Source organism: Chaetura pelagica, unplaced genomic scaffold (genome assembly GCF_000747805.2).
Source record: "Chaetura pelagica isolate M959 unplaced genomic scaffold, ChaPel_1.0 scaffold47, whole genome shotgun sequence".
Lineage (NCBI taxonomy): Eukaryota > Metazoa > Chordata > Aves > Apodiformes > Apodidae > Chaetura > Chaetura pelagica.
The window spans coordinates 4,386,616-4,408,508 of record NW_009954140.1 but is presented as its reverse complement, the minus strand read 5'-3'; the positions used below and the strand labels follow the sequence as shown (position 1 = coordinate 4,408,508).

General features: G+C 37.7%; 1 protein-coding gene across 1 annotated transcript in view; it reads right to left on the bottom strand.

The window, feature by feature from the left end:
• Positions 1–21,893, bottom strand: part of CEP112 (centrosomal protein 112kDa) — a 157,128-nt gene that overhangs the window by 96,976 nt on the left and 38,259 nt on the right. Inside the window, exons 13-18 of the mRNA XM_010002794.1 lie at positions 21,342–21,496; positions 20,872–21,001; positions 19,837–19,929; positions 19,014–19,073; positions 16,458–16,537; positions 2,325–2,460 (exon numbers count right to left, since the gene is read on the bottom strand). Of these exons, the coding sequence (XP_010001096.1) occupies positions 2,325–2,460; positions 16,458–16,537; positions 19,014–19,073; positions 19,837–19,929; positions 20,872–21,001; positions 21,342–21,496 (654 nt within the window). The remainder of the gene's footprint in view (positions 1–2,324; positions 2,461–16,457; positions 16,538–19,013; positions 19,074–19,836; positions 19,930–20,871; positions 21,002–21,341; positions 21,497–21,893) is intronic.

Here is a 21,893-nt window from a genome sequence, read left to right as displayed (position 1 = left end):
AGGAGAAAAGACTCTGCTCAGTGGGAGAAGCAGTGTGTTGGAAAATCCTACCACAAAAGAGGAAGGTATTAGGAAGCGTTGGCCAGATAGAAAGTAGAAAAACAGACCATAAAAGAACAAGTTATCCTTCCAGTATTCAACACCACTGCTGCTTCCTGCTATTAAGAGAAGGGTCTTTTCTTTAATATTTTATGAATAATTTATTCTGCCTCTGGAAGACTCAGACTTCATGTCCATACCTGTACTGTGCCCAGCTCAATAAAAACCAGAAAAAGAAAAGATCTTGTTACATTATTACAGGATTTTTATTTTTAAGAGAATGAAAACTCTAAAAAGTGAAATAGCAAAAACATATGCAAAGATGCTTTAACTCTACTGGCTTCTGTGCTTTAATTGTGAGGTTACATTCCTGTATTTCCCACACGTGCACTGTGAGCTCTTGACCATGATTTGCCAAACCCAAGAAACACCAGAGCTGAAGTACCATCACGTAGTCTATGTATTGTTTCTCTTTTTGCTACTTACTAGTGGGAAAAAATGCACATCTTGTAGTTAAAAGTATATCACTTGTCCATCAGTGGGCATCAGGTGACTCTTAATAATCACAAGCTTGAAGAATATGAAGCAGATGGCAAAAAAAATACCACAGAGCCAAACTAATGAATCAAATATTGATTACAAGAACTGAAAAAGCCAGAGCCCATTTTAACCATCTCCATAATTAACTTTGCCACACAGCAAAAAGTGGCTTTGGAAGCCAAATATTTCTAGTGTAGTTAGAAATAGTGTTGCTATAGCTACTACAGTTTTTGCTTTAGAAGTAATACATTCCATCTAACCACAAAATAGAATTTTCCAGTACATTGCAATCTAGCAGGTGATTTATCTAAAGACTACGTGTGTGTAGAATGAGAAAGGACAAAGCTATGAAGTCAGCTTCAGCAGTGTTTCTCTGATGTATTTCCTTGGTTCCTGTACAGTGTTGCTCAATTGTACAATATAATTCACTATTTCTGGATTTTAGCATGCCAGCAGGGACAGAATAAACCCAGAGCTGACTCAGAGTGCAGCAAAATTTATTTTCAAAACTTCCCAGAGCACAGCAAAATTCCAAAGAAATCTGCAGTAATTTTTAAATGACAACTGACTAAGTTTTCCACATTCTTGGGCACTTTTTTTGGTTTGGATGGGTTTTCTTTGCTGAGGGATTTTTAAGCAAATGAAAATATTACTAATCCTTCTGAAATTCGACTGAAATAAGGTACTTTAGAAAAAAAATAAGGCACTTTCAGTCATCGTGCAGAAGCTGGAGGAGAACCTCACGGCACAGGAAAGGGCTGATTAAAATGGTGGGATTTTTTGTTTTGCCCTCATGAGTCTGGTTTGCAGAACAAATCTTGCTTTTGTAAGTTTGTTCTTGCCTTTTTTCACTTCCAAATTCTACTCTTTGCTGTCACATGGGTCTTAAAAAATATCAACAATGCCTTAATTTCTCACTTTTGTGGAAGATTTTCAGGAAAAAACCCAAAACTTCAAGAGAACAGGAAGAAGAATTTTGTTAGATTATGAGGCAGCACACTCAGAAATCCATTACAGTATCAGACTGCAGCATCCTGCTGTCAACAGTGAGGTTGAAAACCTGAGTGTAAGGCCAGGCAGAATTACAAGCTTGAATTATATCTTGAGATTTCAACCACACAAGCAAGTCAAGGAAATACTCCCATTTCTCTTTCTTTTTGATCACCTGTCCCTTGTTCCTTATTTCACTCCCCATGCTGCTTTTGTAAAATCCCAGGCATGATGGTTTAACTATTGTTTGCTCCACAAGGGACTTAAGACACTAAAGTCTTTTTAGATAAATTCCTGCTACTAATTTTCAGGGAAAATCCATTTCTCTGTCTCTGCCCATGACTGCCAGCAGCTACCACAGCTCTGCCCCTGTTTAGGCTCAAACTGATTACAAGACCTCATTAACAGAAGACAGAATCATTCCAAAAAGAGTAGGAAGAGACACACATTTAAGTGGAAAATGACAAACGTTGTTCCACAGGGGTGTACAAACTAACACTTTATAGTCTCACTCCTGAAAATTCCCTAATCAGTACCACGACAGCGGATACCTCTGTAACAATGACAATTCTGGCTTTGTTAGAAAGATGAAACACCTGCTAACATCCCTTTTTGACTTGCCAGCAAAGACACTGCATTGTGAAAGATTTTGATGTAGCACTCTCAAGCGAAGCATGTTTCTGGCATTATAAGATCAGAATATGCTATCCTACTGAGACAGAGTTTCAGAAAGGCTGGCATTGTGACCTTCTCACCTGCTGTTTCATTTCAGCATAGACTTTTTCTGACTTCAGCTCCACCTGCCGCTTAAACTCCTCCAGGGCAGCATCTGCCTGCTGGGCCTGCAGCCTCTGTACCTCTGTCACCCGAGTCAGCTGCTCCTCCTTCTCCCTAGAAAGTCACAGAACATTTTCAGAGTTCAAGTATCAAATAAAAGAACAAGTGTGCTAGTGTAAAAGGGAGGCCTTTAACCCTATCACTTTAAAATAGTATTCAGATTTCAATTTCCTGTCCCAGCTTCTGCCAAACTTCCCTTAGCAATACTTTGAAGAAGGGAATAGAGGGCTGGAGTTATTTTCACTTTCACTTATTGAATTTCCCACGCCTAAACACAGCCTTCATGGCTGATGACAAGTCCTCTTCAAAGCCATGTTGACTTGAATGGTTTATTTCCTGCTCTATAACCCCCTATTTTAACCTCACCATTAAAAGTTTATTGCTCCCCCCCAGTTTTTAAAATAATTCCTTCTAGCATAATTGTCTTCTCCCATTAAAAACGAAGAAAAAAATGATCCCAGTGGCATCTTCACCCAGATGCAGGATTATTCACTGCTTGACACACATCCAAGTGCAAAGCAGGGTAATGCAGGACACATGGTACCTTCTTAATCCAGCAGAAACCCATGATGCTGTTCTATCTAGTCAGCCTTTAAAGTAATGACTCATGTTAAATCTTCACCCAAAGATACTTCTATTGACAGCCTCTTTACTGTTTGACCTATTACAGAATCACAGAATCACTTAGGTTGGAAAAGACCTTCAAGATCATCGAGTCCAACCATTAACTCTACTCAACCAAGACTAGCCTGAAGCCATGTCCCCAAGTGCCACATCTGGATTACTTTTCTTTGTATTAAAGTCTATACATGTATAGATGTCAATACATGTATAGAATTGGGTTTGGGTTTCTTAAGACATCACAGTATATTAACAGTTATGCACATATAACATTTCATGTACATGCACATATATATACACACATCTAAAGAGGCAGATCCATTAAATTATCATTCTGGTAACCTGTAAACATTCAAGAAATCTAGATGTGATTCCTCACACAGGCAGTGTTATTCACTATTTCACATTACTATGACCATGGACTTGTCTGACCGGGTTAAAACACAGGGAAGGCAGTGGTGGATCAATGGACAAAGCTGGCTCCACCAGTGGCTTGTAACAGAAGACACATTCAAACAGACCTGTGGTTGACATTTTTATTTTGCAGGCAGAGGAAGGACCTCATGATAAATTTCCCATTTTGACAGAAATTATTTCCATATAAAACAAAGAATCTGACACTTGAGAGATGGAAAAGATTGGCTAATTCATCTAGCCTGTCACCTTGCCAGCACTGAACCAGCTATTACAGCACTGAGCAAGGCTTTTATAAAGGTCAGGAAGCTGCCAAGCCCAAAGTTACAGGATTCACATCCTCTTCTGTGGTTTTCATACCAGACTTTGACAATGGGAAAAAGAACATAATCCTGCATCTCCACAAAGGGTCTGTTTGCAGTGAAGGAGAGCAGGGTAATTCCATTAGCACAGAGATCAAAGCAATGCCACAAGCCCTGAGTAAGCAAATTACTGTCAGACTTGGATGGGGTTTTTTCATTGTGCATATCTAAAAAAAAAAATTTAAGTTATTTTGGTACTTTACTCACAACTGATGGAATAACTGAGACATGAGACTGCTATTTTCCTTACAGAAAAAGGAAAATCTTTTCTTACCCAGCAACTGGAAACTGGAACAAAATCCTGCGTCACATTTTCAGTTATAATAGTTTAGGGGTTTTGGTTTTGTGTCCATAGAAGCATCCATCATCCCTATGCAGATATATTTTCTTTCTATTGCCACAGCAATTCCATTTTCTAAGCTTCTTTGAGAGGGAAGCATTTCTGCATATTAATCTAAGTTACCACATTCTCCAATTATTTATGAAAGAAAAACTGTACAGTAAAAAAGAAACCATCACCAAAATCAGCATTTTTCCCCATCCAAATTCAACGGGCAGAAAGACCATTTAGGATTTAAATTTCTGCTACAGAGGATCCAAAACTTTAAAATTGCAAGTACAAAAGCCCTCAGACACTTCTCAGAAAGAACACACCAATGATGCCCCCAGAGCGAAAACTGATATGAAGTGCCTGATGAGTCAGTTATTACACAGGCTCCAGCTGCAAAGGCATTTGGCTCAATTATCCCCCTGACACTCATGTACTAGGGAGCCGATTTTTTGGTCCAACAGATGGAAATGCAACAAATCTAAATGTTAGTGAGCCTCCAAATTTATCCATCTTCTTCCTGAGGAATGTATTTTTATTTTGAAATTTTATGATGCAAACTTTTTGGAAACCGGTTTTATGCACCTCCCTTCCTTTTAAGGCTTAATCCCATGAATAGATGCAACATCAGGAATAAAAACTCATTTTTTAGGGTTGTGGGAGCTAGCTCTACATCTTGTGCAGTGAAGATTTGTCCACCAGCTTAAAAAACATGTACAACAATGGACCAGAGTTCAAAAATATAAGAAAAGCTTTACTTTTTTTTTTTCCCCAAGACACTGAGCAATGGGCCTTGCATGAAGCACTAAAATATTCACTTTGAAGATTATTTTTTTCAGTTGGACTAGTTGTTAGGCCGAATGCAACACTATTAGATCACTTAAATCCCTAAAGCTGAGCCGGCTTGAATATATTTAAAAATAGGGTGAATTTACTCTTTGGCCCCAATTTAAAAAGCAGCAAATTCCTCTTGTTTCAGTTTATAAAGGATACGGCAACGGAATTAGCAATCTTACACAGCACAAAGCATCTCAGGGAAATTTGACTGTGAAGTCCAGAATTGCAATTTCAGAAAGCAGCACTCTGAAGTGCATTGATAAATGGAAAATATAAACATCTGACATGCTTCCTCTTCATGCTTAATCATATTTCCTTGCTTCACAAAATATCTTCCAAGAGGTAACTACTACCCAGACCAAGGCACTACAGCAGTGCAAGTCAGGTTAATGAAACACAGGGTAATCCAGTGATTTACAGGAGGGGTTAGATCAATATGACATGTCCCAGCATATATGGCTGAACCAGCATTGTCACTTGCAGGGCTCTCAACAACCCCTGGATAAAGCAAGGGCTGATGTAGCAGCAAACAAGACCAGGAGATGCACCTGCCTTGGTCACAGCCTCTTCAAGAACATAAAGCATTTCGGATTGCATGTAAGCATCCAAATGTACAAAATATGTACCTCCAGGAGCTGCATGTGGACAACTTCTTCCACATCCCATTAGCAACTCTGCACACAAGTGCCTTGGTTGTACTTTAAAGACCTTTCCAGTGATATAAATAATAACTAGACTGGGAAAATCCTCATGGCTTCTTATAAAAACTATACCAAGCCTTAATTAATGAATATGCAAAATTATTTGCCAGGTTTTCAAGTCCTGTTGGCAGCAGTGAAAACTTATTCATGTCCAAACAGAACATTGTTTCCTGACTATAATGGAGCACAAAAGCAGAGTGAGAAATATTTACAGTAAAGATGCATTTTGCCACTGAATAATCTTCTGAAACTTAGATTCTGATGGAGGCCACAAAATGGAGAGGGTCCATCTCTTGTCTGTCACAGGCTAGTAGGACTTTGAGTTTATGCTTGTAGATACAAAAAAGGCCTGAAAAAGCAGAGTAATAGCTGAGTCCTCCTCATACTGATGAAGCCAAGATCTTTAAATTACGATCTGTTTAGAAATGCTCTAGAAAATCTAGGAAAATACTCCCTTAGAAATCCTGCTGATTCCACATCACCTATATGCACTAACCCCGTGCCTTTAGATTTGCTCTACTTCCACAAGTCTTTGCCAGTTCCTTCCTCCCCTCCTCAAATATTAACACTTCTGAGAGAAAATTGCTTCACTCCCCACTAAACTGCAAACTGTTTGCTTGCAGGAAGGCACCTGATGAAGGGTATCACTGAGTTTCTTTCTAAACAGCTTTCCTTTTATTTGTTGACACCAGGAATAAAAATTGATACTGTTACTAATCTGTGTTGAAACACAATAATTTATCACTGTTTATAAAGCCCATTTAGATTTTTAAAAATCTATATAAACACGTGTTCCCAAAGGAGATGACAACTCACTAGACAGTTTCCCACATCAACATAACACACTGCATGCTGAGTAGCTAAAAAAAACCCTCCACCAGAGCATACACAAACTTCCCATGCAACAGCAACACTCCGGAATTTTACCTTAGTATCTTCTGTGTATAAGCTACAGACACATGAGTACCCATCCAGCATATGGACAGATTTATAAGATTTTGTACCCTGAAATACAAGTGAACACAGGATCCTGCTCCTGATCTCAGAGAGCCTTTCCCATGGAGGTGCCCAGATACAGGCAGAACTCCAGAGGAATGCAGCAGTTTATCCATTTATAGCCAAATGCAAGATCCGTGACACCAATTTTTAGCTGGGCACAATAATCACTAAAAAACACCCCACACAACAGCCCCTCTAATTTTGTTTCTAGAATGCCAAGTATTTCAGTGATACAAATAATGTATTAAATCCTAAAATACCATTTCTCTGTAGAAATAAGGAGTGCCTGGGTTAGGTTATTGCTAAAGAAAACCACCACAGCAGTAATAACAATTCTCTGAAATACACAGAGAATTTAATTCTCCTTCTCTGCTATTTTTAACTAATAGTGACAGTTAAGGAAAAGCTTTCAATGTAAATTACATATTGGGCACCCATGGTGGCTGTGGTTAGAGCAGCTTAAAGTAGAGGCAGTTACTACCAGCAAAGAGGGAGGAACAACACGAGGGCCCAAACATATGGAATATGTGCAGAACACTTCTTTTTGGTGGGGAGAGGAAGACAGACAGTGTGAAGTCATTCAAGCGGAATGATAACTAAACCAAAGCCAGATCAAAGGAACAAAGAAGAAAGACTGAAATGTGAAGCTGAAATATTTATTGCCTTCAAAACATCATCCCCATCCTGTCCCTGGGCACTTTAATATTTCGAAGTTGTTAGAAAGCATTCTAACTTGTTTCATCAATTTAAAGAAATAAAGCCAAAAATATGTAGTAGAGAACAATTTTATCTTTCATTCCCTGATTTTGTCCTGTATCCACTTATAAATTGTCTACAGTTTGCATAATTTCAGATGTTAACATCAAAAAGCTGGTCTGCATTCCTTCAAGAAGCTATAACAATGAACTGTATTTACAATACAACTCTTATTTTAAATTCTATACTTACATTTTAAATAAATCATGAGATAACATTAACAAACTAAACCACCACTTCAAGCCATTAATGAATTTAGGGTAAATAATATTCCACGTGTGTAGTATCACACTTCTGTGGAATAACAGTAATGCATTACATTGAAAATTGATGGCTCACAAATGAATGAGACATTGGTTAAACACACTAATAATTATTATAACTATTTCTCATTACAATAATGACAGGGTACTATTGTGCTAGGTGTTATGTAAACTGAGTAAAAACAGCAACTGCAAAATGATGAATGAGATGTGGGCTAAAAGGCTGGGCAAGTGTTGTAAATGTGTCTGGAAAGGAAAATGTTATAATTTTGCTCAACACTGCAGAAACTGTCTCCAAGATTTAGATACACCACATTTATGAAAGGCTACAGAAGCTTGGTTATCATGAGAGGAGGATTAGAAGAGAGATTAATAGTCCTGGCTTTTGCATGCTGAGATGACAGCTAAACCTCAACGAGGAGAACATGGAGGGGAGAATTAGAGAGACAGGTGTAGATAATGGCTGAGATAAAAGCAGACAAGACTGTAATTAAAAGCTGGACCACAAAGCCAGCAGCACAGATAGTAAATAGATTCATGAGATTCCCAGAGAAGAGGTGCAGAGAAGGAAGAGACAGGGATCAGAGAACAGTGCTGTGGCTCAGAGAGCTGGAGGGTGAATAAAATAAACCATCCGAAGGACAAACTGTGGGAGAGATCACTGAGCAGAGAGGAGAGCCAGGCAAGAAGAATCACTTAACACTAACAAAGAACAGCCCGAGATGTGTTATGAGTGACAGAGCCAACAGTGGTTGGCAAATCAAAGACAACGAAGATGAAACAACAGTCTTAAGACTGTCTTCAATTTTTCCTATACAGAACTCTAAATGAAAAACCTAACTAATTACTTCAGCTGAAAGCATGCCACGTTTATTATTTCAAAGAAGTGTTGATAAAAACACCCTGAGTCAAAAAGCCTTTAATAAAAGAAATTCTTTCCCACCAATCCTGTTTCTCTTCTGCCCTTAGACAAACATGGCTACACCACCAACCACCACCTCTGAATAAGTCCAGAATCCAGAAAACAAGCCTCTCACTCGCTTACACCAGGAGGCACAAGGATGCAGCCTTCAGGCTGTCCTGCAGTCTATTTAAGCTAACTATTTTTATGGCTAAAATAATTGTACTATTAGAGTTCAGGATTCAGAACAATAATATCCAATAATACAATAACTCAATACTGAGGAAGGGTGAGTATCTGCTCAGCTCATCAGTTCCTTCTAACAGGCTATGGTAAACATGTATTTTTCACTTTTTTTATTCCCCTCCATAAAATTACTGTTTGAAACATTAACTAATTCTTCAATGAAGGTTCCTTGTCTTGCTGAAGCTGAAACAAAGTTAGCAAGTAAACAGTAAAAGTAAACTGATACCCAAGGGCAATTGAAATGTAGCAATCAGAATCTTCTAGCTACAGCAAAAAGGAACAAAGTAATTCCTTATACTATTTTTGTAGATAGTTTCTAACTAACCCAAAAAAAGATGACAGTCTGAAACATTATTAAAAATCAGTAATTGAACTTCAGAAACTGTAAGACTTTCTTTAGCCAGCTGAAGGCTCAATGTTGTAAGGACAACACGGGCTTGAAATGCATTGCACTAAATCCAGAAGATGCACCATTGTAAAAGGGAAGCCTTTTGGAATAACAAGGGAACAATTCTGACACTTGTGTTAATTATTTGTATACTCATTTAGTGGGGTTAAAAATCTATAGCCCTTAACTACATTAATGATTAGGCCAGCATCTGCCAACAGTTAACCCACACTGCTGCTGTTCAGTACCCAGCTCTTGCATCCCTATGAAGCACTTTCATAGTTGATACCATAAAGATGTTATGTGATATCTCTCTATCGGTCCTGAGGGACACAAAGCTCCCATAGACAAGGATTAAAAATCAACTGGTACATTGTGGGGTTTTTGTACAACTCCAGCTTTCCTTTCAATACATATTTCATTATTGCCAGTAGGTCTCCAGAGAAACTGCTGAAAGAAAATGAAAGGCTGTAAATAGTTAATAGAACACTTTATTTCTTCTTTTAAGTGAGACTATTAAATAAAGCTACCACATTTTTTTGTCCTCTGGTCATACTTTACACTGTGCCTCCTAGAGTGAGGGTTATGTCAGCATGTTCACTGGGGCTACAGGAATGTTTACAATATGCTGGAAACTTTGACTGGTTTTGCTCTAAAAGGTTTCAGATGCTCAAGCAGCACCAAGTGGAGAACAGCTGGCTGGTTTTCCACTGATTCTTAGAGGAGGGGGGGGTGGAAAACCCAAAACCAAAAAAACACACAGCCCTGTTTTGAAGAATAAAATTGTATCCAAACTCTTCAGCCACTTAACATTACCAGTGGTTTTAAATCCAAGATTGCTTTTTTCAACATAGTACAAGTGTTGCAACAAGACAACACTAAACATGAATGAAGAACACAATGAACATGAGTATAAACTCTTAACAATGTTCTTTATTGCAACATTTGGAATTAAAGACAATGCCTTCTCATATTTCTTTAATTATTTCCGGCTTTAAATAGTAATAGCTTTTCCAGTCCAATAAGAATTTCCCCCTCCACACACAAATACTTCATTTTCAAGGAAAAATGAAATTAACTACAGGAAAACAGCTACACTTAGGCAATGATCCTAAAAATATTAACAAGTGATTATTCAGAATCTGGAATCAACTTAGAGGAGCAAGAGAGGAAAAAAAAAATCAACTTGTGGTTAAACTATCACTCAGTTTCTTTATTTATCATCATGCTGATGATTAGCATGGAGCTGTATTGCTGTATGCAATGGCATGTGTGACCTCCACTGCCACACAAGTTCCATCCAATACAGTCCATACAATAATATGCTGAAGAAGGAGCTGTTTAAAGATAAAGTTCTCAAAGGGTTTGATATCATTAACTTTACAAAAATTCCTGCAAGCCATGGGGTTTTTTAAAATATAATTTCTGTAGATTTTTAAAATTCTAGATTATTATTTTTTTTTAAATCTTGGGATCCAACATAACAGTAAATGCAAAGTTATGCAACTGCAACCTGCAAAGCAAAATGAAATTACATCCTCTGCTATTAATTCTACCTCCTTCTGCCATCTATCTTCACCTTTTTATTGATCCTTGCCTTTATGTTTCTCCCTTTATTACCCAGAAGCACTTTGTATATCATTGATTTCTCTGAGATTTATGTGCCCTCGTTTCTTCTACATTGTTCCTTTTATGATAATACAAAGGAAAATTATTTAAGCACCATGGGAATTTTGCATGAGATTGGTAATCTCAAAGACTACAAGACTCTCACATAAAACCTCTGGTGCTAAAATATTAGACATTTTTTCATGTTCTGAACAAAGCAAAAAAGCCTGTCACACCAAACAAGTCCAGTCCAGCTCTTTACACAGCAAAGAAAACTCTACAATGAGAAATGAGCCACTCCACACGCACAGCTGAAAGAAAAATAGAGCAGAGATTCTAGAAGGCACCATCTCATCTTGGTCCCATTTTTGTCTTGTCTCCATTTCACCAACACAGGTGGACTGTGGCAAACACCAGGTGAACTCCTGCTGGAGGCACACAAGGGGGCTCAGAACAACAAAAAAACCAACCAGCAAGCTCAGGGCAGCATAACAGGATCCAAAAGTCCAAACCAGACCAAAGCCCTGTGCAACTAAAAATGAGAAGACAGAAACACACTGAACCTCCACACAGCTGCAACCCAGGCATCTCTTTGGTCAGGAATTAAGGCTGAAGTTGCAGACCCGTTATTATTAGATTTCTTCTTGCAAGATGTACTGACATCAGCTTCTGTTTCTGAGTAACAGTGATCTAGAAGCCTCTCTCCTAAGGCTTTACAAGTATCACCACCAAGTGAAAAACCTCAGGACGAGCCAGAGAAGAGCTCCAGCTCCACTGCTCCATGTACCTTGTGGCAATGTCAGGTAGGGAACAAATGATTCAGAAGGGAATAACCGAACGACTGGCAAACCATGCTGGGAGATGACAAGTAGAAGCTCTTGGAATAAACAAATGAATAAGACTTCAAGAAGAGAAATTGCTATGAAAAAAATTCACTTCTTTCCCAAAACAGCTTTTTTCCAACTTGCTTTAGTAAATGGAAGTGCAAACGTATTTTTATCAGATACTTTATTTGAAACAAAACCTTGTAGTAGTAATACCTGCACTACACACAAAATCTGAAATTTAAAATCTGTATTAGTATCACCGAGCTGCACTTGACAAAGTCCCTAAAACTAGTAAAGTCCAGTGGAGGCATAAAGGACTGACACAGCTTCATATCGGGAATAACCAACTGCAATGAAAAAGACTTTTTAAGTCTACAGTGAGGGAACTCCATTGCATCATCTCCAAAGAGAAATCAACTTCCCCTGCTTCTCACGTCAAGGATTCCCAGAGAAAATGTGTGCATGTTCACAGGTACACATGGGAAAAGACAGGCAAATTCCTTTTATTGTGTATTTTATTTAACATCTACATGCACCACCTTCACACCATGCCCTTGATTTAAAAGGCTTTGAAATGTTTTGGTCTGCCATCTAAACCAAATCACAAAATACTGTGAAAATCATGTGTGTGCTTTTGAAACTCCTCTAAAAATACAAATCTGCAAAGAGACAGGAGCAGCTTTGCTGGTTTCTGGAAAGTTTAGTCCCTTTTTCTTCCCCAGAAGAGTTTGAAGCAAGTTCAGATGAAGGGTAGAGAAGCAATGAAGGAAAGAGGTGTTGTTAGTTTCTTATATAAACAAACAACTTTATTAAGTGACTTTCAATAAACCAGCTGCTAAACATTTGCTCTGTATCATCACCACTTGCAAAGTGCTGAGATTTGGCTCCAAAGGCAGGTTTTAGAAAAAAAAAAAAAAATAGAAGAAAAAAGAAAAAGGCAAGATAGCAAGGCAGAGAGTCCTGAAGCATTTCCCAGTGCTGGTGTGAGCAGCCCTGGACACAGCAGTGTTCAGTGACAAGGTCTGCACCTGTAAGGGCAACAGTTCAGTTCATTTGTCCTAATATGACTTTTTAAAATTGGTTCTCTTCAGCCACACCACAGAGCAGAAGATTAAGAACTCAGAAAAGCTGTAGTTCAGTAGCATAAGGAAGTATTAATTTGTGCTTGAGTCACAAACCAAAGAAGCGTTCGATCAGATCCCATAATGATTTCCGGTATGTGAGAACCATCACAACCATTACCCGGAGAAACCAGCAGCAGCAAGGTGGTCTGCACTTCCCTGCAGGTGACAGATAAGAGTCTCAACTTGTGTGTTTACAATTTAGTCCAAAAACTCTACCTTAAGATGGACAAACTTTATACGTCTCTGCAGTCATAAAGTTATTATGGACCCCAGAATGGAAGTGGCAAAACCAAACCACATTAGAAGTGCTGTAGTCACACTTCAAAAAACCCTGTAACTTCTTTACTGTTTCATCTTTAGGTTTTTTTATATATTATCATTAACAACATATAAACAGACTTCAAACTAAGTGTTGTAAAACAAACGTTTCCTCCTGTACACCTGATATTCTCCTTGATGTAGCTCAAGCTGGCAGTTCTACATCGTGCACTGATGGAGTATATAAACACTAATAATGCACATGGCCATTCTGCTCTTTCTTTGGATCATAAAATAGGTTTTTACCTCTGGTCTTAAGCAACAATGTTCTAAATCTCTCTGTTTATCAGCAAATAAACGAAGCCAGCCTTAAAGCACATGCACTTCTGCTGACTGCCAGGAACGCCTGGCACGGGGCTGTGATACCTCAGGGGAGGCCTTCAGGGTCATTGCTGTGACCACCCTGTTAACATTAAAGTCTAAATATTTAAATTGTGAAAGTAATATATACTTATCATCTCCAAGGTCCTTACTGAACAGGCACTCTGGCTGGTACTTCATTAAATTAGTCTTATAATTATTTCTGAAATTCTAGCAATGCCTAGAGGCTGCTGCCTGTAGTTTACCCTGCTATTTGAGGACCACAAGAAACTCTACAAGTCTTCAAACAATTCTGCAGCAAGAGGGCTAGAAGGTTGACTTGTTGTTTGAGGGCTGATATCAACAGAGCTCATTATTTAGTAAACCTCCTGGTGAAAAGAAATGTAATATTTGTGACAGACACATCAAACTAATGAAAGCACTAACAGCTCTGAACACTCACATCTTCTTCTGAAAACAAGTTAGATCCAGCTTGAGAGCTTTTGGTCAGTAATTGGGACAGATTCTTACTTAAAACTGCTACTTATAGACACAGCAAGAGTCTTCACAGCCAGAGAATGTGCAGAACTGGTCCAAACCAAGGGGAACATTTTTAAACACAACTATTTATTGTGGAAAGGAGATCTTTAGGAAAGTGCACAAATCCTCCACCTGCAACACTCCTGAATACCGCTAGAGCAGATCAGACAACTCAAGCTGCTTCAAGAATGATCACTGAATCAGAAACAAGAGTAAAATCAAAGAGGCTTTAACTCACATGTTCCAACCTCATTTTTAAGTCCCAAAGCCATGCTTGTTCCCAGTTCCCTACATTGCCACATCTCTGAGCTTCTATATTTCAATTCTTTAATAAAATGAGAAATACTAGCAAATTAAAAATATTAACTAAATGTATGTTCATATACTTAAAGAGGGAAAATAAATATTTTTAGTAAATAGGTTTCCAGATTTCACAGAGCAGATCATGTTGAGCACGACTCTGGCTAACAGTCATGGATAAAGGCAGCCAGACCTTGTCTTTCTCTTCCATGTAAATTCTTCAGTAACAAATGGACAGAGATTTTTATTCTTATTTTTTTCTGCTGCATTCAACGCTGCCTGTAGCGTGACAAATCAGAATATAAGTGTAACTCTTGATTTCCTATTCCTGTACTTAAAATAAAAGAGATAAGAAATGCAGAGATTTAGCCTATTTGTAGCCCACTCTTCATGACATATTTTATCCAACCAAACTAAAGGGATTAGAGAAACAACCTTTCCCCCCAAGTAATTACACAGAAGCGTTTTAAGGATGCTTTATTACATAAATGCATTTTAAATGACATTCTAGAAAAATCCTTGGAACACTTCCTATAGTCGCTAGCTATTAGAGAAGGCCTATAATATGCATTGCTAAACTAGATATAAAATTCATATCTACAAGTCACCACTAGTAGTCATAAGTTTAGAGCAATTCTTTTGCAAAGGATTTGGTTTTGACAAGAGATTTCTACCATAACCTTCAGAAGAAAAAAACTCTTCTATAAGTTATATAAACTCCTATTAAAACTCTGGCTACACTATTTATTTGAAGTGAAAGAAACTTGCAGAAATGTGGATTTTACTCTTCCACACGATGTCTCAATCACTGTCATTACACACCTATGTGGGAATGTCTGAAACTGCAATAGCTCTGTTTGCTGTCACACCACTGGAAAAATCATATCAAAAAAGCCCAGTAAAATGCCTGTCACTTCCCTTTCCATGCCTTTGCACTGACTAGCAACTCAAGGCATAATCCTGTGGCCACTGCAGAATCAAAGTGCATTCAGATCAAAGTAGCTGATGAGAAATCACTGCTGCACCTGCCAGGTGCTGAGCTGCAATTCCACAGGGCATCATTTCCACTGAAGATGGTGAACTGAATTTTCACCCACCTCCAGAAGGCTGTTTTCTAAAGGTTTACGGAGTCTGCCTGGGCTTGGAATTACTTAATTTGATTCCACACACAAACAAATCCAGCAAAATAAAGCATTGTCAGGTAAGGTATTAGATCTTACAGATTCATATTAATAGCAAAAGTTTGTTAAAATGGCTAATTTTTGCAGCAGTGGGGAAAAAAGCCATAAAGAAGCCATCATTTCTGAGACAAAACATTACTGCTTGTGATGTATTATTTATGTACCATATATGTACACATAGAGATGTATTGTATGTGTCATAAACACAAACATGTAAAAATTTTCATATTGTCCAGAAACATTGGTAGGAAATTGTGTCCTTTCAGAGCACAAATCCACCCTAACAAATCTGCCAACTTTTGTCTCCATCCAAACAAAAACAAGGCTGAAAGCTATTTCTTATTTCTATTCAATTACAAAATGATTACTTATTACCATTATTAATTCAATTACTAATCTTAAAAGGAACCCCAAATCATTGCCATAAAACAACCACAGACCAGCCAAAAATCACTAAGTTCCATTCTGTGTTATTCCTGCCCCTTTAAAGTCAAGAAATGTGGGTGGTTTTACTTCATGATTTTCTTTTTTCATTTTTATGCCTGACTATAAGGTGCAGTTTTACAATGGGAAGATGATCCAGTTAAACTACAGAGAGGGGATCTTACTAATGTCTATAAATATTTGAGGGGTGGGTGTGTAGAGGAAGGGGCCAGTCTCTTGGTGGTGACCGGTAATAGGACAAGGACTAATGGGTATAAGCTAGAACATAGGAAATTCCACCTCAACATGAGGAGAAACTTCTTTACTGTGTGGGTGACAGAGCACCAGGACAGGCTGCCCAGAGAGGTTGTGGAGTCTCCTTCTCTGGAGACTTTCAAGACCAGTCTGGATGCATTTCTGAGTGACTTGCCCTAGATTCTGTGGTGGTCCTGCACTGGCATGGGGGTTGGACTCAAGGATCTTCAGAAGTCCCTTCCAACCTCAACCATTCTGTGATTCACAGGAAGGCAGTCAGATGAGACAAAGTGTAAGTTATTGAATAAATATAACTAAAAATCTGGAGATGGTTCAAGGATTATTCCATATTCACTTACTTCAAAGACTCTCCCAGCCTACGAATTTTCTTTTGAGCATCCTCTCTTTCCTTCTCAACACCACTTCTGAGGTCATGAATCTACCATTTGGAGGTAAAAAAAAATACCATATTTTAGCTAAATAAAAAAATAAGTCTGATAAAAACAATTATTTTAAAGTATAGAAATTATTTATTTTGCATATTTCTTTTGCACTGATATAAACAACCATCTCTAAAATTACATAAAATGCAAGAATAAGGATTATCAGAGAGATGAAGTATGATCATATAGCTAGTGGGGTTATTTTTCTTCTCAAAAATGAATACAAAGAGCTCATTTCTCTGGTAGTTTGGGATTAGGAGAGGAAAAGCAGCTTCAGAATTTAGCAGCCCCCAGGCATGGAGCAAACCATGGGTTTTCATACCCTTTTTAGCCCAAGGCAGATTCTGTCCAGGAGTTTGGTTTGCTTTTAGGCTTGTTCCAGTAACAATGTGGTGATGGGACCTACTAACCATGTTTTTCTTTATCTCATGGGCAGCACAGGGAATCCCTTATTAACCTACAAGCATTTGCAACATTACACTCTAAGTTGCTACAAAAAAGAAAAACATGTTCTAGTAAGTGTATAGTAAGAAGTGTAAGAGGATAATCCCATGAAAAAACAAATTCTCAGGCTCTATCATAAACAGTTTCATGTAGGTGTTTACTACACAGAAGCCTGAATACTTTGTTTCTTGGAAAGAGCCTCCAAACACACAGGTTGTCTATTGGAGTGCAAAGAAAGTATTGCCAAGCCTGGTCAAATCCTATATATTTCCCAGCTGGCTCAAGAATGGCTCTCAGGAATAATCTGTCACTGTTCCTATGCTTAGCTGAATGTTTGGGAAACAAGCAGTAGATTATTTATAAAAAGCAGGTGTTTCCTTTGCTTGTAAAACCATTTAACCTAACTGGTTCCTGATTCAGTAGATAAGCACATTTAATCAAACAGTGACATTTAGGGTTACTACCTTTTATTTGTTTGATGTTTAAATATCCTAGCAGGCAACAGCCACTGTAGACTAATAAAGATTATTAGATAATGGGTATGTTCTTAAGCGAACAGATTGCACCAGAGACTTCATGATTCCTTTCCTTGAAGGTGAGCTTGATTTAGTCTTTTATGGGCCAATCTATACTGCTTTATGGATTTATATTCATAGATTGTTTACATGTATTATTTCCTCCTCCTTCTCAAAGACTATACTTCAAAACCACAGTCATATTCTTATTTATGAATAAGCAAACTGCTGTCAAGTTATCTATTAAAAACAAAGGATCTGCTCCCTTCTCCCTTGACACGTTACACCTTCAGTCTTTGCTGAGGGCTGGTGGTTGTGCTCTCAGCCCCCACTCAGGAGCATTCTCCCAGGTGACCCTCAAACCTCCCTTGGGTTCACACAGGCCACAGCAGGAAGCTGATATGGATGCTTCCACCTTATCAGCCAGAATCATAAAGTTTAATGGTGTAGCTGTGAGCCATTTGATGGCATTTTGACTTGGTGCCTGGGAACATGACCAGCCACACTTCATTTGCACTTATCTGCAGAGGAAGTGAGGCTTTGCAATAAACCAATGGCCACTATACTTCAGTAGCTAGGAGATAGAAATATATTGGCACAATTTGGGTATTTGACCTGAAATACTATTCCAATCCTAGGCTTTGCTTCAGGCCAATGTTTATAAAACCCATGATTTGTCAAAAAAGACAAACATGGGCAAGGATTAACCAAACCATATCTTGGATAAAAAAGCATTTGAATCCAAGTCAATGGAAGGCACTAACTCAAACAAAAACTCCCTACAACTCATGCTGCAAATGGTATTACCAAGTGACAAGTTGCTATGATGACATTTTCTAAATTTCCAAATTTGAAAATCACATGACTGAACAATATCTTTTCAATTAGACAGGAATTCAACTGACCCTCTTAATTAAACACTGCATGAGTTGAACATATAACACCACTAAAAGTGAAGGTTAATTAGAAACCTATTGATGTTTAGAGTTTAAAACCGTAGACAGTATTTTCAAAGTGCTTTAAGATGGAATGGTTTTAATGAGAATTACATTTTTTATTTTAAGTTTCTGATGTAAGCACAATATATATTGACAATATATAGAGAGCACATTGAAATCAAGGGAAAGTATGGAATAAAGACATACTGAGAAAAAGTATTGAGGAACATAGAAATACTGACAACAGGTCAGGCTAAGCTCAATTTAGTCCATTCTCTTTTCTCTAACAGCAGTTCACAACAGATGCCAACAAAAGAAGCATATAAAACTGGAGATATTTACAATTGGTAAAACTCTTTGGCAATAGGTACCTCAACTCAGAAGCAGTGATTCTGTACTTAAATAGCTGTACTGAAAATCTTCCTTGAATTTGCCTAGTTATTTTTCCAACCCATGTCAAACGCTCGCATTCCAAAATGTACCACTTCAGGGATTTCAGAATTTAATCTTTCAGCTTCTGTACACAACAAGACTGGAAGTGTGTACCAGATGGTGTATTTTCCTGAAAACATTACCTGCTTTTCAGATGCACGTTCCAGGTTATGTTTTTCCTCTTGAAACTTGTATTCTTGGTCCTGCAAAGGAAGAGATTTGTGTTCTACATAAACAAATCACAGTTTTCTATCATTTCAAAGCAGTCATTAAATACACATGTATTTGTTATTATATAGAACAGTCCATAAAAAATAAAAATCCACTTTGTCATTATTTTAAAAGTTCTTTGACATATAAAAAAATTCAACCATCAGCATAAATACCCACACATAACACAACCATCTTGAAAGTCATGATTCATGCCTTCTAGAGAGAAACAGAAATTGTTCTCCAGAGTTATTAAAATGCCCTTCTGTGCTGCATCAACAGTGAAATAAAAGCATAGGAGGAAAAGTAGATGGCAAAACTCAGCCAGGATTGCTGTATGATGCAGAAGTGGAACTCACTATCCTGAGAAAGAGGATCAATTTCAGTGCCTGTGGGAAGCCAAAACATTGCACTGGCCTCTTACATAGCAACTAAAATAAAAACAATACTTTAAAATTGTTTAGGGGAAAAAAAGTTACTCTTAGTTCTTTTACATGCTCCTGTATGATCCACTGTTTTAACATGTGAATAACAACAGCTGGTTCCTGGGAAAACCCTGCTCTTACCCATAATAAAGTGATCTTTTTTAGTCATACTTTTTAAATCAATCAAGGTGACATTTTATATATTTTTCTGAATAAAATACAAAGATGAATGTTCCATGTAAGTGCATTTTAGGATGGATATCTAAATACCCAAACCACTGAAAAAAGTCAAAATGGCTGGTCATTCCTGAGTAAAAAATTCAGGACTCACTCTCAGCTGTTTTTGCCTTTTATCTTCTGCATCTTGAAGCTGCTGTTTTAAGAGAGACACACTGCTCTGCAACTCTGTAATCCTGTCAGATGCCTGTAGGGATTTAACAGAAAAATAAACTTTGTGTTGCATTTCTCATTAGCTCTACAGACACACCCCTTGCATTTTTAAATTTATATCTCAAAGGTGCCAGAAGGTCAGAAAAAAATATCAACTTGGGAAAAAAAAAACAACTGTCTGAGCTTACAACTCCAGGTAATTCATACTTCTGTTAATCTGGTGAACTAAGAAAAAGAAAACCACATAAAATGCCTATAAAACAAGCTTTGGCACTAAAAATTGAAAGAAAAATACCCTGTGAATAAAACAGATCATCTAAGCTCCCAAAATTCCAATAAATAAATGCGAAGAACTCCATTTGTCCTATTGCTCTAAGATTAGCAGAATATTTCAAATGAGCCATTTCTACAAACCTTTAACTTGAAAATGATATTAATATATACCTATGCATATTGGTAGGTATCAACCTGATGGATGTTTTTACACAAATAAACCAGATTTATCACACTTTGGGTGGAGTGTATGCCAGCAGAATTTTAAAGAATTATGAAACACAAATATTTAGCATAATGTTTCATGCTAAAGAAGCCTCAAGACAATTTATTTCTGGGAAAATATTTTCCCTCATTGAAGAGGTTCTGTGAAAACAAAGTCTTTCAGAGTGCTGAGGCCCTCTGGTATTTTCACATAAGCACAAAGAAAATCTGCATATTAATTGTACCTTATCTGCATCAGCTATGGAGATACCTCCTCTATGTACACATACATACCAGAATTATCAGTCAATTTTACATGATTCTTCTGACAAATTTGGGAATGAAAAATTAAATCACAGGTTTTTTTAAAACTTATGCACATGTACAAATTAGGGAACGGAACAGTTGCTTGGATTTATTCATAAGCATCACGTTTATATTGAGGAGGCCACTTAAAAAACAAACAACTTTGTAATGCCTATTATACCTGGGAGCATACCTTAGCTGCAGAGTGAGCATGTTCCTGCTTTATAAAGTTTATTTCTGCATCATATTTACTTTGCAGTTGTTGAATGTTGTCCTCATATTCCTGTCTAACATGGTCCTTGTCTTTCTGAAGAGAGCTGTACCTACAAGTAGTAAGCAAACAGAATATGGAAATTGCTTTCATATTTTGGCTTCTTACCTGCTCACTATCAAGTCTACAAAATATGCAAGTGACCCTGTACCAGACTTGTAACATTCATTGTAACAGACTGAAATGCTTATAAATAATGGAAAGAGAACACACTGCTGAGGATGGTTGGTTGGGTCAGTTCCAAAATGAGCTTTACATGAATTAATACATTTTCATGACAACTTTCTAATGCTAATTATCATCCCCTGAGCTCTTGAAATAAAATTAATAATGTTTCCTTTCAGAATCTCCATATTCTTCAATGTTAAGAACAGCAACTGCTATTTCATTACCTTGCTTTCAATGCCTGGAGTTCAGAGCCCAACGTCTGGCAACGCTGTTCTGCCTCAGTCTTTTCCTGAGATAACTTTTGACGCTGCAAATTACTGTTTTCAACCTCCACAGTCAACTGCTGGACACGAGCCTCCAGTTCTTTGACAGTCTGGTTCTAGAATAGGTCATTGTTGAGAAAACACTAGAATAAATTAGGGTAAACCCCTGTTGTTACTCAGTAGCCTAGAGCAACAAGGTTCTTCGGTGGTCCAGAGACACAAGAGTTACAACAGCAAAGCTGTCATCAATCATGACAGTAAATCCTCTGTTGTATGTAAAAATAAATAAAACTTCAAAATATGGATGTCTGTTCCCCTCCCCAAAGTAACATGTCTTCTCCCCTAAGCAAAACAACATGTGCAACTGATTTCTGAACTACAAATCTTCTCAAGCGGGAGAGATGACAGATACTTCTGTGGACAACTGTAAGGGATGATAATACACACAAAGCAGCTGTAGACCTTCCATTAACCACCAGTGTTATCACTAGTTATGTGCACAATCTGCACGTG